The sequence below is a fragment of the Balaenoptera musculus genome, chromosome 10, assembly GCF_009873245.2.
Source record: "Balaenoptera musculus isolate JJ_BM4_2016_0621 chromosome 10, mBalMus1.pri.v3, whole genome shotgun sequence".
NCBI classification, from domain to species: Eukaryota; Metazoa; Chordata; class Mammalia; order Artiodactyla; family Balaenopteridae; genus Balaenoptera; species Balaenoptera musculus.
This window is the reverse complement of record NC_045794.1, coordinates 15,028,356-15,047,011: the sequence shown is the minus strand read 5'-3', so window position 1 is coordinate 15,047,011 and position 18,656 is coordinate 15,028,356. Positions and strand designations below refer to the sequence as shown.

The following is an 18,656-nucleotide window of genomic DNA, read 5'->3' as shown; positions in this document are numbered from 1 at the left end:
AGAACTCTTGATTCAGGTACATGTATGAAAGGATGTATCAAGCAATAGGGCATAGAGAGAATGAGCTTCTAGCTGTCCAACTGAGGTTGATATAATACATACTTTAAGGCAATTTGGGGGAAAGGATGTTTGGCACCATTCTTTGGGTTCTCTGTGTGTTGGATATTAGCTAATTTATATTCTGATAAGGGACTATATCTAAACATCTTTTTCGATATTGTAAGCATGATGGGGACTAAATTTCCATAGACTTCTGTGAATAGAAAACACGAGGATAAGGAAGATGATCAGTGGAATTAAGATGTTAAAAGGATGCATCTAAGAGTGTTGATGGTCTCAGAAAGAGGATGAAAATGGAAACTTTTAATACTCAAGTTGGTGGGGTTCACCAGTAGTTTTTTTTTTTTTGTTGGGGTATAATTGCCTTACAATGTTGTCTTAGTTTCTGCTGTACAATGAAGTGAATCAGCTATATGTATACCTATATCCCCTCCCTCTTGGACCTCCCTCTCACCACCCTGCCCCCCATCCCACCCATCTAGGTCATCACAGAGCACCGAGCTGAGCTTCCTGTGCTAACAATGCTGTGAAAAGGTTTATTAAGTCAGTTAAAATTAAGCAAACAAACAAAAACATGGCAAAAGCAAAACATGCCAGAAACAGTTTCATATAGTGGAAAGAGCACCAGACGTTATATCAGGACATCTGTACCCTGTCTTCATTAACTAGCCTTAATTACCTTAAGTTCTTTGAGCTTCTTGCACAAAATCAGTGGTTTTCGAGAGTTTTATATTTGTTTTCATATGGCTTGGTGGTTGGGGGAGTAGACTTTAGAAAGGTGTTGAGGAGATGGCAAATAGATTTGACTCCAGAATTTCAAATGCCACCCTGCCCACCCCCCCCATCTAGCATGTGTATAGACTGTTCATTGATCTTATACGTGGAGAGTTTGAATAAGATGTCATTAGAAAAAGACCATGCTGATAAATACAGCATTTCTATTCTTAAGGATCCTTTTAATTTCAATATTGTACAAATTCCTATGCCTAGAAAAACCAAACCAAAATTTGTGGCACCAGGAGAACAGATGGGTTGGTTTACCCTCTCTGGGTCCCTGTTTCCTCAGACAATAAAAAAGTGGTTTGAATACATTAATTATTGTCATTTTTAGCTAGGCTTCTATACATCCATGGCTTGGCATTCTGGAACCAGCACTTCCAGAAGATCTCATACTGTAAAACTCTTTGGGACTATGACTCTCATAGGTCTAACAGGTTTCATGCCCAAGAGCAGAGCCCAGGTAAGGCTGAGAGAGGCAGTGAGGTTTTCACAGTGGATTCATGGAGTAGGGCATGGCACATAAGGGCAGGAAGGGAGGCAGCTTGATGTAGTAACATGTGTGGAGAGGAGAGAAGTCAGCCCTTCATTCTGGTTCTTGTTCTATTCCTAAGTAGCCCAATGACCTCTAGCAGCCCCTTTAACCTTCCTTCATCATAAAGATCTTCACATATAAATGAGATATTTGAATTAGTTGAGCTCTGAGGGTCTTTCTTGTACAGGATGGAAGAATGATAAGGAATTTTCATCCACAACTTGCTTCTATTATTTGATTTTAAGGATATACCTGAAATGATCATTTATAGTGGGATCAGGGTTGGTTACTCAGACAACAGTCTAAGGAATAAAATTTTATTAAGATTAAGATTTATTTAGACCTCTTTTGAAATTCCGCTAAAGATTCTGATTTTCCTGGGCTTTAACGCATCTCAGGAGCTCTGAAAATACTGATGCTTGGCCCCTCCACAGACCAGTTAAATTAGAATCTTTGGGAACACATGGGTTTATTTTTAAATCTCCCCAGGAGATTCTATTGTTCAATAAAGGTTGAGAATCTCTGCACTGAAGGAGTTTACCACAATTTAGAAATGCTAAGTAACTACCATACTATTTGTTTTGAATTTAAGTAGGGAAGGTAGGTCATAGAAATTATTGAGGTGAGAACAACACTTTCTTACTGCAGTGTGGAGGCATTGTGAATATAGATATGGTATAAGTCTTGTCTGCAAAGGAGAGGATTATAAAACTTTCGTGGGCAAAATTTTACCTTTGTTTTTGAAACATATTTTTTAATAGGGTTGAAGGTGAATTTGTGTGCTTGAAAATGTTGAAGTTTATTTTTATTTGTACACACCCTCGATGCAGCTATAACCAATACATCTGAGTTTAATCTTCATTGGTTCTTCTGAAACCCACTTCTGGAAACCACAAAGAGATAGGAAACCTTTCATTCTGCATATTTTCAGGTTGTGTGTATCTTGGAAAAAATAGAGACATAAATGCTCATTACAGCTCCACATGGTTGGGTATGAGAAATTCAAGCTGTAATAAATGATAGATTCAATACCAAATGTTTATGGGCAGGGGTCATTCCGTGAAAGAAAATGAAATTAAGTGACTTATTTGCTGTGATCTGGAAATACCTCCATCAAATAAATTGGGTTAGAATCTCTGTAACTCAAAGCAATGAGCACAGTGGGAGTTATTACATCTCCCCAACCGGTCCACATGATGGATTTCTGATGTCTTAAAAAGATCTGGATTTCTTTAAGTTGTTTAGCCCAGGAGAGAGGCAGATTTTCTGATTTTCATAAGAAATAGTCTTTTGGAAATACATTTACAAATCCTTATTGAAGCTCTCTTTGAAGTAAGTTGTGTTTCTGTGATGTCTCATCATCCACAATTTTGCCACTTTCTCTTAGGAAAACCATTTAGTATCAGTCCCATATGGCATTTCTTAAAGATGCCCATTGTCCACGATCACTCGCATATAAAATGTTTATCAGAGGTTAAGTGACAGATGACAAAACAACATGGAGGCAGTGTTTTAGTATCATAACCATGTAGAAAAAAGCTTTGAAGAGTAGCTTGAAAGACAAAAATATTCCGAACTTTTTATGTTTAACATTTTTTGATTACCTGTTATGTGAAAAGTAGTATGTTAGATGATGAGAGGGCATAAAATGAATTAAATTCTTTTTCAGTGAATAGCTGGAAATATATTCTACAAACATGCTGGATATTACAAATACTGCAGTTGAAACTTTAAAGTAACTCACTCATGAGATGGAAGGGCACCTGCATAGCTGCTCCTAGTGAGAAAGTAATGAAAGTTCTTAGCCCACAAATCAGATTTTTGAAATATCTGCTAACAGCAGTTGGTATTCCTTTTAGGGCTGAACTGTTTCTTATAGACTTTTGAAATTTTATTTCATTCTAAATCTCCTACAGAGATTGATATTTTTTCCAATTCAATTTAATAAACAAACCTGTACTGATTGCCTATTTATAAGAGGTACCATGTTAGAGGATAGAAATTACAAAGAAGATACATTCCCTGTCCTCATACATGTGGAAATTGGCTATAACATGAAAACTAATAAAAGAGCAACACACACACACACACACACACACACACACACACACACACACGTCATAATTAACCTAATAAAAAATGATTTTAAAAATGTGTAACAGTTGCTTTGATGATAATTTATTTATATTGACTAAATGTGGGAACTAAAAGCCTATGAATTTTCCTAACATTTCTATATTACCAAATCTTTCTAAAAGAGCAGGGGCAGAAACATCCTTTGTAATAATATTAAAATAACAACATAGGTTCTATTTCTTCGAAAGTCATGTAGTATACAATTTGATTCTAAAGCAAGTCTTGCCATGGAAAAGTAACTAAGATGTTTTATTTAAAATATTTTTTCCTTAATAACACTGAAAAATCATGTAATCGACTTTATCAAATATTCTAAGTATTAATAATTCAAAATCCTTATGGTTAAATCAACAGTTAATTTTTCAATGGCAATTAGTTCTGATAGAATATCAGAACTCCTATTTGGCTTACTTTTCTGAAAAATATCCTCTTAAAGTTGACATATATTTCTTCTTGGCAATAAAAGGTCAGTAAACCAATTACATTGAATAATTTTACTTCAGCCAGAATTTCATGACTTATATTGTTTCTAAATGACAGTACTGATCTAAATCATTTTAAATTAGTAATTCCAGAGAAACTGGCTGGTCACATAAGGAAAAGAAATTGAGATTGGTCATGCCAATACCTTTTCATGACCCAGTTGACAAGCTGAGCATAAGGCCTGTTTCTAAAGCCACTTCTACATTTTGCTTTTCAGTCCCGCTTTCAATAGTCATGATTTATATTGAGCTACCTTAATTTTAGAATAAAATGTCTTCTTGATTTTCTCATTATGCCATATACGGCTCACTATCCAGTTCCAAGGAGGTTTTTATTGAGATGGAAGTTTTATTAATCACAAATGATATACTTACTGTTTTGGAAACAGTGGAAGACAAGTCCAGGCCAATAAATCTGCATTGTTCGTTGCACAGGTAATCCCAAACAGTTTTATAGTGAGCATGGATTCCCTTGGAAGTGACTTTATTTCAAGAGGAAAATTGATTCTTAAAATAAAAGAAAGAAGTAGGTTATCTACCCAATTGCAACGATGTTTTCATAAATATTTCATTGTAATATAATGTTATGTGACAAAAATATTTTAACTATTTGAATCGAGGCATCCTCTTAAATTTTGTATTGTATCTTGTAAAAGTAGAAATATAGAAGTACATAGAGTAATGAGATTGATTACTCTAACGGGATTGCTATGATTTTGTTATATAAGCTTATTTTTTAAAATTACAATAACTTGAGCATAATAAAAGAATGATTAACATTGTCTTAGGGAATGGGGGGAAGGCAGGAAATAACTCATAATGGGTCTTAAAGAGTAAGTTGGTTACAATCAGATGGAGATTTGGAAAAGAATATTCCAAGAAGAGAAAAGCGCATAGACAAGGGCATATATGCATGTAGCTGAGGAGTGGTGAGCGGCTCATTGTGGCTAGAACACAGAATGTAGTCAAGTTGATCTGGAAAGTTATGGAGGATGCAATTAGAAAGACAGGTGGTTGCCAGGGTGTTTAAGAACTCTGTATGCTAGGCAAAGGGGTCTGAGATTTTTCCTAATGGCAATAGGAAATGTTTAAATGAAAGAGCTAAAAGCATAGAAAGTTGTTTATAATTTTAAATGTGGACTATTCTGGGTGATAATGAGATTCCAGGAATTTGGGGGTTGATTGCTGAGATGTAATAGACAATACAATTCCTGGATATGTCAAGGTGAATCAAACTCAGACCCTGGATGGATTGTAGATATGGACAAAAAAAGGGGCTAAGGATAAATACAAGATTGTTAATAGTGGAAAAAAACTTGAATTGGGGCATTGAATCCATCAATATATATGAGAATGCTTAGAAGGTTATAAATGATACTGTAAGATTGGGAGGGGTACACCTGGGTGGTAGAAGTATCTAAGAAGAAAGGGCTTTTGACAGAAAGTTGAGAGTGTGATCTGAGGTCCCTAATCATGGACAGGAAGAAGGATACAAGAGCCTCAAGAGAAGTATGGGGTTTAGGAGAGATCTACTTATGAGACAAGAAGTCATTTTTCAAAAAGTTGAGATGGGGGGAATATGTTTACCAGAAGATGAGAATGCTATGAAGAAATGGGAAAATTGGAACAGACGTTAGCATGTAGGGGAAGATTAATGGGAACTGATTCACCAAGGAATGGGAAGAAGTAAAAGGAAAGTGACTGGAAGAGCAAATGCACAGTTTGTATTGGATGATATCTGATGCCATTAGGTATGAGGAGTATGAACAGAATCCACTGGCCTTGTAATTCCCAGTTGAACTTTGAAATCAAGTTGTTTTAGCAGTGGGTGATTATTAGAGGACTGATTGTGACCAAAGTCTATTATCCAGTTGGAAAGTGCTTACTGAGGTTGGCCCAGGTGAGGCTTCAGGTAGTATCAAGCGTCTTCTCACACAAGAAGTTGGCTGTCTAATCTGGATATGGGGAGCAGTCCTTACTCAGGGTGTAAAATAAGACTTTGGTGACCTCCTTTTGTGTGTGGCTAGGCAGCATGCAGCCTTAGGAATGAGGAGGAGTTAATTCAGCCCAGTGATCATAACTGATTTTGAGGAAGTACACATCTCTCCCCTCAACATGCTGTTCTCTGAGATGGAGAGGTCCAGACCCAGGTGGTGGTAAGACATCTAACAAAAGGAAAGACAGAAGGGCTATTTTAGAGTTTGAATGGATAACTGATATTTGACTAACAGCATATTAGTGGAATAGGACAATGAAGAATTAAAGATGAATTCCAGGCTTCCAGATTATGTTGTAGTGGATTACCTATAACAGATAGAAAACACAGAGGAGGAGTATGGGGTAGGGGATATATGTGCAGTTTAGGGCATGATGTCATTGAGTTAATAATAACTCAGAGATGTCAATATGTAAGCTATGAGTGGAGAAGATGAATCAGAGGTTTGGATTTGCATATATGTGCATTCAAATATTGGCCCCATGACTGAACAGATGTTCTTCTTTGAGTGATGAATTTAACCTTTCTAAGCCTTGTTTTTCTTATCCATAAATGGAACGAATATTACATAACACAGTATGTGGCAAATGGTAGGTTGTATATCAGCCTTATATTCAGTATTCTATCAACAATGTAATAACTTATATTAGCCATTGTAGACAGATAAAATATAATTCTAGCTAAAAGTAAGGAAGGGAAATAAAAACTAGAGTAAAAAAAAATTATTTTTCAAGATTAGCGAAATTTAGACTATTGAAAATTAAATTATTACACATTTAGATATCTAAAACTAAAAGTCTCTTTTCTTTCATATTCCTTCATGGTCATAACATTCATTCAATGTAATGTGAACATATTTCTCAGCTTAAAAGAAGCTCTGAAACTCAACATAAAATGTTGATGATTCTGTGGAATGCACAGTAATTTCTTGAATATTCTCTCTTTTACCTGTAATTGACTTTCTATTCAGTTTTCATATTGCTGTGGTAGGATGGAAGCTATAATTTCACTTTATTTCTCACATAATCTGGAATGTTCTTTTTCCCATTGAGTCTGGCTTCTTCATGTATAACTTCACTTATTAGTGAGCTTTTCATATCAAGAATGACAAAAAACTCGATAAGTTACAGTGGATAGTTACTGCCAATCTCCATTCTGTCATTTTTATGAATAAAGATAAATTCTTCTAGGGTAAGAATACATGCTTTACAAATAGTTATTTATTCATTTCTTGAATAGATATGGATTTTTGAAGCCAGAATAATCTCAGAGTCACTGAGAAATCTTTTTTTATTAACTTCTACATGGCTATTGAAAACTCAAAGGAATGAACTTTTACCCAAAAAAAGGAAGAAAAATACTTTAAGAGACAATTCAATAAGTGAAGTCAGATTGCTTCTTTATATCCAAGCTGTTGGCACAGACCTCAAGTTTTAACCAGACGTTTGCCTTACTCTGCTGTTAAAAATGAGTAAACACTGAAATTTTTTTTAAACATTCTTTTCTTCCATATGAGACAGCTTTTCTAAAATCAGAATAAGTTTTTGATAGTGAAAATGGAAGATTTAAAAAGTCACATTGTATAGAACTCCCTTATTAACACTAATATAAAATAACAGACCATTGTAAGGACTTTGACTTTTATCTGAGTGAAAAAGGGAGCCATTAAAGGATTATAAAACAGAAGAATGATGTGGCCTGACTTACATTTTAAAAGAGGTTACTTTAACTGCTGTGTGAGAAGGATTCTAAAGGTGCAAGGGAAGTAGGGTGACTATTACAAGGCTACTGTAGGAATACAGGGAAGATATGATGGTGGCCTAGACCAGTGAAAGTGATGAGAAGTAATGTTCTGGAAATATTCTGAGAGAGACAGTAGGATTCCTGGACATCGGGTTCTGAGAGAAGGAAATTCAGGCTAAGGATCTGACCTGAACAACCGATACTGGAAATGATCATCCAGAGTGGCCATCCATGGGTGGAACAAGTTCGGAGTGTAAGATCAAGAGTTTAGTTTTAGACATGTTGAGTGAGTATGTGTGAAGTTTGTGACTGATGCCTGTGTTGGCGATATAAATTTGGGAGTTGTTGGCATATAGATGGCATTTAAAGCTATGTGACTATAAGAGAAAACTAAGGAGTAAAGATAGATACAACAGCAGAGGCTTTAGGTTAAGACTATGATCAGTCTGGGAGAAGAAAAGAATATGGAGAAGGAATGCCCAGTGAGGGAGGAGAAAAGCTTAAAGAATGTGGAAGTCAGCTCCTACCAGATCATGTAAGATGAAGACTGAGAAACAAACATCAGATTTAGCTCTGCAGGTCATGAGTGACTCTAATGGTCAATTTCAGTGGAGCAGAGATGATGAAAGCCTGATTGGAGAATGCATGAGAGCAGAGGAAAAAAATGGAAGAACGTGAATACAGACGACTCTTCGGAAGGGTTTTGCTGCAAAGTAGAGGGAAAAATGGCATGGCTGCTGTTGAAAAAATGAAGTAGAGTTTGTTTTGTTTTTTAATTTAAGATGTGAGAACTATTTGTAGAATATAAATACTCAGCCCAAGATTTTATATGTTGTAAGAAACAGTATGAAAATCACAGTAAAAACCTCAGCTTTGGAGTCAGAGTGGGTCTGAGCACTAGTTCTGCCACTTACTGGTTGTGGGACCTGGGGCAAGTTAATTAAGTTTCATAAACATTAATATTCTGATCTGTAAAACGGAGATGACAGTATCTGTTCTGGATTTTTGTTATTAAGTTTAGATGAGATAATATATTTGGGGGGTATACTCTGATGACTGGAATACAATAAGCGGTCAAAATCTATGTAACATATTATTGTTAAATGAAGTTTCTGTCCTTAAGTTTACAGTCTAGTAATAAAATGTATGATTAACTGTAGAGTAATGGGTACATGTTAATAAAATATGTAAAGAATGCTACAGGCCAAGCACCTAGAAAAATGGTAAATAAATATTTTTAATGGAAATAAAATGAGAAGAACTCTGGGTTAAAGTAACTAACTCTTGAGGGAATCAAAGAAACTCTCATAGGAAAGATAACAATCATGCACTCTCTTTTTTTAATTTATTTTAAAAATTTTTTACTTATATTTTATTTTATTTTTTATTTTTATTTTTTTAACATCTTTATTGGTATAATTGCTTTACAATGGTGTGTTAGTTTCTGCTTTATAACAAAGTGAATCAGCTATATATATACATATGTCCCCATATCTCCTCCCTCTTGGCGATCAGCTCAGTGCTTTGTGACCACCTTAGAGGGGTGGGATAGGGAGGGTGGGAGAGAGACACTCATGCACTCTTGAAGGAAGAGAAGAAAACTATACCAATGAAGTTATTCCAACAACACTAATGATTTTCAATTTATTTTGAGATTTTTTTTCTTTGACTTTAGAATTAGTAGATTTTTCCCTTGAATTGTTTAAATAATAGCACATATCTGTCAGTTGAAAATGAATCTGACTTTTTGAAACAACCAGGAATAAGTTTTAATTAAGTCAGAAGAATAATTCTAGTAATTGAGCTGGTTAATGCATTTTTGAGGAATCACTTATTATACAAAATTCATTCACTTGCCAAGCTACACTTCCTGGACTCTTACTCTGTCTGGTCCTGCTAGGCATAAAATTTGAAAATTTGAAAATAAAAAAATAAAAATCTTTGTATCCTTTAGCAGAAGCAAACAGAAATGTAAACAAACACATTCAGTAAGAGACCATAAGACAGTACTTTGAGGTTCAGACCAAACGAAAAAAGAAAAGGTGGCCAATTTTTAAAGAATGATACAGGAAAGGGTTTATAGAGAAGGTGGAGGAGTGTTCTGGGAGATAATTGGGAGTTCCCAAAGTAGGCAGTGAAGACAATGTTCTGACAGATGGATGACCCCTAGCAGAGGCGTGATTTCTCAGTTCATAGGGTAAGTAGATTAGATGCAGAGAGTGGCTGGGTGCACGGGCAGACAGTGGGGCTAACTCCAGAGATGAAAGTGCAGAGACAGGCAGGGACCAAACCACAGAGGGCCTTGTGTGCTATGCTAAATTACTTGTATTTTACCTTACAGGAATTGGGGAGCCACTAAAGAATTTTACAAGCAGAAATGATTCTGTGCAATGGAAGGGGATTTTGTAATTGAAGGTCAGGTTTTCAAGAAGAGATAAAGGTTGTCACAGTCCTAGAAGAAGGAGGATTTGCTTTGGAGTATGTAAGAATTGAGGAACACATGTTATGTCTCAGGACTCAGTCTCCATTGATTGTGGTAACACTAAGAGTGGGATAGATGGTACTATTCTAACACCATCTTCAGAGCCCCAGAAATTTTGGCTCATATATATCAATAGGACAGTACAATATTGGGAGTCAAATTATCTCCTAAGAAAGCCTGACCTTCTGAAAGGGCTGATGGATAGCAGGCTGGGGAGTTTTCTTCTACTCGTGGTGGGAAGAAAATTGGCTCTCAGTGGATCTGTGGAGACCCCAGAGAAAGGACAGCAGAGCAGTGTCATGGGAATAGCAAGGAAAAGCAACGGTAACCATATAAAAGCCATAGATGGAGCCTAGGAGCCCCCTGAGATTCTGAGTAAAGCAAAGGCTTGAGGTGGGAGGCAGAGAAGAGGAGGAAGGCATGGATAGTGTCAAGAAGGTACTCTTCCTTCTTGATTTAATAAATCTCTATAAAATGAAGAAGTAGGAGTTGATTACCCCAAATTAGGTGACAGTTTACACAACTCATAGATAATTACTGTTCAAAAACTTGATTGTTTAAACAAATTTATAACTGGCTTTTGGGGAAAAATGGAGATTACATATGTTATTAGGTGATTTCTTTCTTCTTTGTTATATCTGGAATCTACCTCCCTCTAACCCCAAGTATTCCTTTTATCCACAGTCTGTGAATGATGAATAATTCTCCCTTTCCCAATTTCCCTCTTTGAGCAGTTCAACACACGTAGATTGGACACTTATCTAGATTTTTAAATGGACCTTTAATCTGCTGAATTGAAATCAGTTATCTATTATGCCTAGCATATTTATCACATCACTGAATCAAATCAACTGGCAACATTTAAAAAAAATCATACCCTTCACTTAAGAAAAGGGGGAAAAAAACCCTGATCTTTATTAGACAAATGATCCTGCCAGAATAAAGATTAAACTTACGTTTCATTCCAGTTGACCAAGAAAAAAAACAATTTTTTGACTGGAATATTTCTGCAGTTTCTCACTTGGCACAGTTTCTTTCCAGCATATGTAAGCCAACAGGAAAAAGAAAATGCTTTATACCTAAAAAGAAACAACATTGATTCAATAAGCTGAATGCTATAAAGGAACCAGTTTTCTATATGGGTCAATTACTTTTATAGTTAAAAGTCAAATGAAATGGTAAAGTGTTATTTGCTTGTATAGAGTGTACTTTAAAAATTACTAAGAATTTATGTTTGGTGACTTCAGCAAGATTGCAGAATAAGAAGCCCTAGACCCTCCTTCCCCCCTGGAGACACCAATTCAATTTCCTTTGCAAGAAATCCAGAAACATGTTAAAAGGCTCTTGCACCACAGGCAAGTGCAAAACCAGCCACATAAAAATCAGTAGGAAAATTCATGGCACTCATTTTCCAGAGCTCCTCCTCACAGCAGAGTGTTGTGGGATCAGGAGGAAACTCCCAACTCCCAGCTTCTCCCTTGGCTGGGAAAGAGAAGACTAGAACATATGCCTAACATTTAGACTTTTTAGAGGTCTATCCAAGGGACTGGTTTCTCTCTTGCTGCATCTAAGTGCAGAATAGGAATGGGTGTCAGTTTGGAGGACTCTGAGAACAAAGGCAATGGTTTGAACTAGCATAAACTCACTCACCACTTCCCCCCAGCTCAGTGCAAAATGAATAGGAGAATACCCCCAACTCCCAGCTTCTCCCTTGGGAAAGATTTGGATTGTGATTCCAATGTTGCAGCTTTTTTGGGGGGTGCTGCCTGAGGGACTGGTTTCTGTCTCAGAATGCTGACAGGGTAGGATACACTCTAGATGCCTGGGGACCATGGACTTAGAACAAAGAAGAGCTGGGAGGCTTGCTGCCACCCCAGAGGATATGTGGGGCAGCAGACAGAGGTTGATGCAGCTTGATGGTCTCTGCATTGGCAGGAAGAGAGGGGAGCAGGGAAAGTGTAGTGTGCATCCAACATTTTGGCTTTTTCAGGGGGCTGTATGAGGAACTGGTTTATGTCTTATGCAACAGAGCACTGATGGGACCTGGCACATTCTGGATGCCTGGGAGCAACTGAGAACAAAAAAGAGCTGGGCAGCTTATGGAGCACCAAAGAACCAGCAGTGCCACAGGTCAACCCTAGATGAAACAAGAAATTCAACATCTTGAAGAAAGAAGAAAAACCTCTCTGATTGGGAATTTACACACAGAAGCCCAGAGAATATGCATCTACAGAAAAGATTTGAAAGGCCCCCCAAATCTCTAGCTGGACTGATTGGTAACATTCTTCCCCTGTATGAAACCACTTCATAAAGACTGGGAGAGGTAGCTGTTTTTTTCAAATGCTCAAATCCCAATACAAAGTAAAACAAAGGTATACGAAGAAAGAGGAAAACATGGCCCAACCAAAGGAACAAAATAAATCTCCAGAAACTAATCTTAAAGAAATGGAAGTATATGAACTACCTGACAAAGAATTTTATATATAACAAAATGAGAACATCAAGAAAGAGATAAACATATTAAAAAGAACCACACAGGGCTTCCCTGGTGGCGCAGTGGTTGGGAGTCTGCCTGCTAATGCAGGGGACACGGGTTCGAGCCCTGGTCTGGGAGGATCCCACATGCCGCGGAGCGGCTGGGCCCGTGAGCCACAACTGCTGAGCCTGCGCGTCTGGAGCCTGTGCCCCGCAATGGGAGGGGCCGCGATAGTGAAAGGCCCGCGCACCGTGATGAAGAGCGGTCCCCGCACCGCAATGGAGAGTGGCCCCCACTTGCCGTAACTAGAGAAAGCCCTCGCACGAACCGAAGACCCAACACAGACACAGCCAAAAATAAAAATAAATATTAAAAAAAAAAAAAAAAGCTTGCACCTTAATTATAAAAAAAAAAAAAAAAAAAAAGAACCACACAGAAATTTTGGAGCTGAAGAATACAATAACTGAATTGAAAAAAATCAGTAGAGAGGTTCAAGGGCAGACTTGATCAAGCAGAAGAAAAAAATCAGTGAGCTCAAAGATAGGTATTTGAAATTATTTAGTTAGGGAAGCAAAAAGAAAAAAAAATGAAGAAGAGTGAAGAAAGTCTACGGGACTTATGGGACACACAGGACAAATATACACATTATATGAGTCCCAGGAGGAAACGACTGAAAGAGGCAGAAAGCTGATATGAAGAAATAATGGCTGAAAACTTATTAATTGTGGGGAAGGAAATGGACACTCAGTTTCAAGAAGCCCAACAGACCAAACTAGGATGAGCCCGAAAAAGACCACACTAAAACACATTAAAATCAAACATCAAAAGTCAAAGACATAGAGAGAATTTTGAAAGCAGCAAGAGAAAATTGATCTGCCACATAAAAGAGATCTCATCAGTTTTTCAGCAGATTTCTCAGCAGAAACCTTAAAGGCCAGATGGAGTGGAAATGATATATTCAAAGTTCTGAAAGAAAAAAATATAATTATATCTGGCAAAGCTGTCCTTCAAAAATGAAGGAGAAATAAATACTTCCTCAGGTAAAAAGCTGAGGGAGTTCATCAGCACTAGACCTGACTTACATGAAATGCTAAAGGGAGTCCTTCAAGTTGAAATGAAAGGATGCTAAACAGCAACACAAAAGCATATGAAAGTATAAAAGCTTACTGGTAAAGGAAAATATACAGACAAATACAGAATACTGTAAGACTGTAATGGTGGTCCATGAACAACTTTTAACTCTGGATAGAATATAATGGACAAAGTATGGAAAAACTTTAATTATAAGAATATATAAAATATAAGAAGATGCCATTTGTGATATCAGTAACATAAAGTGTGGTGAGGGGAGAAGAAAAGAGTAGAGTTTTTTGTATCTGATTGAAGTTGTTATCAGCTTAAAACAGTGTTTTAAATATAAGATGTTTTATGTGAGGCCCATGGTCACCACAAAGAAAACACCAACCTATAGAAGATAAAAGAAAATAAGAAAGGAATTGAAGTATGCCATTACAAAAACTCAGAAGAACACAAAGGGAAACGGCAAGAGAGGAAAAGAGGGACAAAAATGCTACAAGATAGAAACAATGAAAAAACTGGCAATAGTAAGTCCTTCCCTATCATTAATTACATTAAATATACATTAAATTCTACAATCAGAAGACATAGCATAACTGAATGAATTAGAAAACAAGATCCAACCATACGCTGTCTACAAGAGATGTACTTTAGATTTAAGGATACACCTGAAAGTGAAAGGACAGAAAAAGATATTCTATGTAAATGGTAATCAGAAGAGAGCAGCAGTGGCCATACTTATATAAGACAAAATGGACTTTACGTTAAAACTGTCACAACTGACAAGGACATTATATAATGATAAAGGGGTCAAGAGGATACAACAGTTGTAAATATACATGCACCCCAAATTGAAGCAAATATATTAAGCAACATTGACAGAATGAAAAGGAGAAATAGACAACAACAAAATAATAACAGAAGATCTCAGTACTGGTTATAATGAATAGAACAAACAGACAGAAGCCCAATAAAGAAACGGAGGGTTTGAATAATACTATAGCCCAAGTGAACCTAACAAATATTTATAGAACATTCCACCCACGCTTAGGGCAATACACATTCTTCTCAAGTGCACATGGATCACAAAATAGGTCACAAAACAAGTCTTAACAAATTTGAGAAAATTAAAATCATACCAAGTATATTTTCTGAACACAATAAAATAAAAGTAGAAATCAGTAGCAGAAAGAAAATTGGAAAATTCTCAAATTAATGGGAATTAACACTTTTTAGTTTCTCTTTTTTATTTTATTGAAATATAGTTGTACAATATTATGTTAGTTACAGGTGTAATATATAATGATATTTGCATACATTATGAAATGATGACCATGATAAGTTGAGTAACCATCTGTATGGGTAACAAAGTTATTACAATGTTATTGATCATATTCCTTATGCTGTATATTACATCTCAGTGACTTATTTATTATATAATTGGAGGCTTATGCCACTTAACCCCCTCACCTATTTCACCCCCATCCCCATCCCTCCCTTCTGGCAACCACTTGTTCTCTGAGAGTCTGTTTTCATTTTGTTTTGTTTTGTTTTTTAGATTCCACATAAGTGAGATGAATAAGTAAATGAATACTTTTGAACAACTAATGGGTCAAACAGAAATCAAAAAGGAAATTAGAAAATATCTTGAGACATGAAAATGAACACCCACCATACCAAAACTTAGGAGATACAGCAAAAGCAGTACTAAAAAAAGAAGTTTAAAGCAATAAATGCCTACATTAAAAGAAGAAAGATCAAATCAAAACTACAATGAGGTATCACCTCACACCAATCAGAATGGCCATCATCAAAAAATCTACAAACAATAAGTGCTGGAGAGGGTGTAGAGAAAAGGCAATATTGTTGGGAATGTAAATTGGCACTGCCATTATGGAGAACAGTATGGAAGTTCCTTAAAAAATTAAAAATAGAGCTACCATATTATCCTGCAATCCCACTCCTGGGCATATATCCAGACAAAACCATAATTTGAAAAGACACATGCACCCCAATGTTCATTGCAGCACTGTTTACAATAGCCAGGACGTGGAAGCAACCTAAATGTCCATTGACAGATGCATGGATAAAGATGTGGTACATATACACAATGAATACTACTCAGCCATAAAAAATAATGAAATAATGCCATTTGCAGCAACATGGATGGATTTAGAGATTGTCATACTGAGTGAAGTAAGTCAGACAGAAAAAGACAAATATCATATGATATCGCTTATATGTGGAATCTAAAAAAATGGTACAAATGAACTTATTTACAAAACAGAAATAGATGTGGAAAACAAACAGATGTAGAAAACAAACTTATGGTTACCAGGAGGGAAAGCTGGGGGGGGGTAGGGATAAATTGGGAGATTGAGATTGGCATATACACACTACTATATATAAAATAGATAACTAATAAGGACCTACTGTATAGCACAGGGAACTCTTGTCAATACTCTGTAATGACCTATATGGGAAAATAATCTAAAAAAGAGTGGATATATGTATATGTATAATTCATTCACTTTGCTGTACAGCAGAAACTAACAAACCATTGTAAATCAACTATACTTCAATAAAAATTTTTAAAAAGGCTTAAAAAAAGAATAAAAAATTTAAAAAGAAGAAAGATCACAAATAACCTAAATTTATACTCAAAGAACTAGAAAAAGAAGAACAAACTCAGCCCGAGGCTAAAAGAAGAAAGAAAATAATAAAGATTATGTGAAATAAATAAAACAGAGAATAGAAAAACAATAGAAAAAATAAACAGAACTAAATTTCCCACCATGTATAAATACTGAATACATGCTCTATGCATATAGCTTTATCTGTATTTATCTGGCTACATAGTTTTTCCATGTGAATTAAAATTAATAAGGATATAGTAATGATCTAAAAATTATGAGAACATTCATTAGAGTGGCAATTTGTTAGATTATACATCAGCCTCTTAAAATTCTTCATAAAATTAAGAAAAAGCATAAGACAATCTTCCCATGGGTTTTAAAGAAATGCATATGTGAGACAGATAGATGATAGAGTTTTTCTTTTTTACATATGAAGGTAAAATTTCCTTTATAATTAACTCTATAAATATTCTTACAGTTGTTATTTGCAAAAATACAGTCCAAGATAAAAATTATTTCTCTTTTTACTAAAATTGTTTCTTTTAGCCTTTGAGATGCTAAATGCAGTGGGTACAATAAATCCATTAGAAAATTACTATTCTCTTATCAAGTTTAATTGATTTAATCAGTATTTTCTTATAGATTTAATCCATAAGGAATTTAAAATAATTATTATAATATTACTCTAATTATGTTATTCAAGAAAATACTATATAACAGAGTCAACCTAAAATCTGGCAATGTTCCATGCGTAAATGTGGTTAATTTCTATTGTAACTCAAATAACTCTTGGCTAATTCCCACTTTATCAATGTACTAATCTCACAAAATATTTACTGCTCACAACTTGATAGGGATCAAAGTGATTTTTTTTTTCTACTTTTAAATACTCTCCATCACCCTGTATGTGTGTGTGCTATCTTGCTCTGTGTTAATTGGCATTAGTCATTTAAACTCAAACATAAAAAATGAAAAATTTAGGGCAATCACTAAGTAGGATGAGCATTTTCTGTTTCCATAATGATACATGGACAACATGCAGTTATTTTTAATATGGAGAATGGGGGAAGACTTGAGGGAAAAGGAATGTGCACTGGAAATAAAGTTGTAAATGATTTTAAGAATATGGATAAATCCATGCTGATTAAATTTCAAAATAAAATATTTGCTCCTGCAAATAAGAACAAGGCAAATTATACTCAATTAGAAGCTACACAAAATTAATTAACCCTTTTGCAAAAAACTCATCATTACTTACCTGTGCACCCAGGTCTCTGGAATATTGTGAGCTGCATACACTGTGAAGCTAAGGTGGGAATGGAGCCCAAGATTTACACAGGAAACACTATGCACAGGTGCATTTAGAGGTTGGAAATCTGCATAAAAGCTGCTGCAATAGATGTCAATTAGGTGGTAGATGGAGGTGGATAGTTCAGTTGTCACTTTTTCTATCAAACCTAGGTGGGGAAAGGGATAGAAATCAGGTCATCTGTGAAGGGCAATATTTATCATAAAACCATCTGTTACAGCTTTGAAAATTTTTATAACAAAATTTAAAGAAAATTTATTTTAAATGACCCTCTACCAACTGAAGCCAATTAGCCATCTGTGCCTCTGTATGCAGCCTGGGTTAGCTGCTAGTAGTACAGATACTTAATAAGCTTTCATATCTTTAGTTGCAGAAATTTGGGAAGCACAACCTTTAATCACAAATCAGAGTTTTGGGTTATTAATTTGGCATTCTGATCAACTGTAATTTGCAATATTTTTGTTTTAGATTATTATTGCTTAGAATTAATTTTCAGACAAGGAACATGTTATCTACATGGCTTATAAGTACTTTAAACAAACTCCATCTAAAGAATTAATCATAATAAGTTTGATTATGCTATGATGTTTGCCATTAACTGAACACTAATCATATACACTGTGCTGTTATAAAAAGAGAATAGTATTAGTACATGGCTGGGATCTGAAATAAGTTTAAAGTGAAAGATTTATGATATTTACTACATTTCTTCAAAATCAAAGCCTTACTTGAGTTTTACCATAAGTTATTTAAAGGGAGTCTATTGATTATTCCCAGAAGTGACTTGTCATGAAGGAAAAAATAAATGAAGAAAATTGTTTAAGTACAGAGGCCAGGAGTTTCCAAGCGTCTGCTAAATGAAGGCATGCCAATTTACTGTAGAGCACATGAAAAGTGTCCCTTAATCATCGAATTTAAGGTAAATTTTTCTGAGAATGGTGTTCTCT

The 18,656-nt window shown here is 35.5% G+C and overlaps 1 protein-coding gene across 2 annotated transcripts in view; it reads right to left on the bottom strand.

Moving 5' to 3' along the window:
- Nucleotides 1-18,656, bottom strand: part of PIK3C2G (phosphatidylinositol-4-phosphate 3-kinase catalytic subunit type 2 gamma) — a 354,208-nt gene that overhangs the window by 270,081 nt on the left and 65,471 nt on the right. For both annotated transcript variants that reach the window (XM_036866811.1, XM_036866810.1), the window contains exons 10-12: nucleotides 17,659-17,857; nucleotides 11,168-11,290; nucleotides 4,366-4,497 (exon numbers count right to left, since the gene is read on the bottom strand). In XM_036866811.1, the coding sequence (XP_036722706.1) occupies nucleotides 4,366-4,497; nucleotides 11,168-11,290; nucleotides 17,659-17,857 (454 nt within the window). The remainder of the gene's footprint in view (nucleotides 1-4,365; nucleotides 4,498-11,167; nucleotides 11,291-17,658; nucleotides 17,858-18,656) is intronic.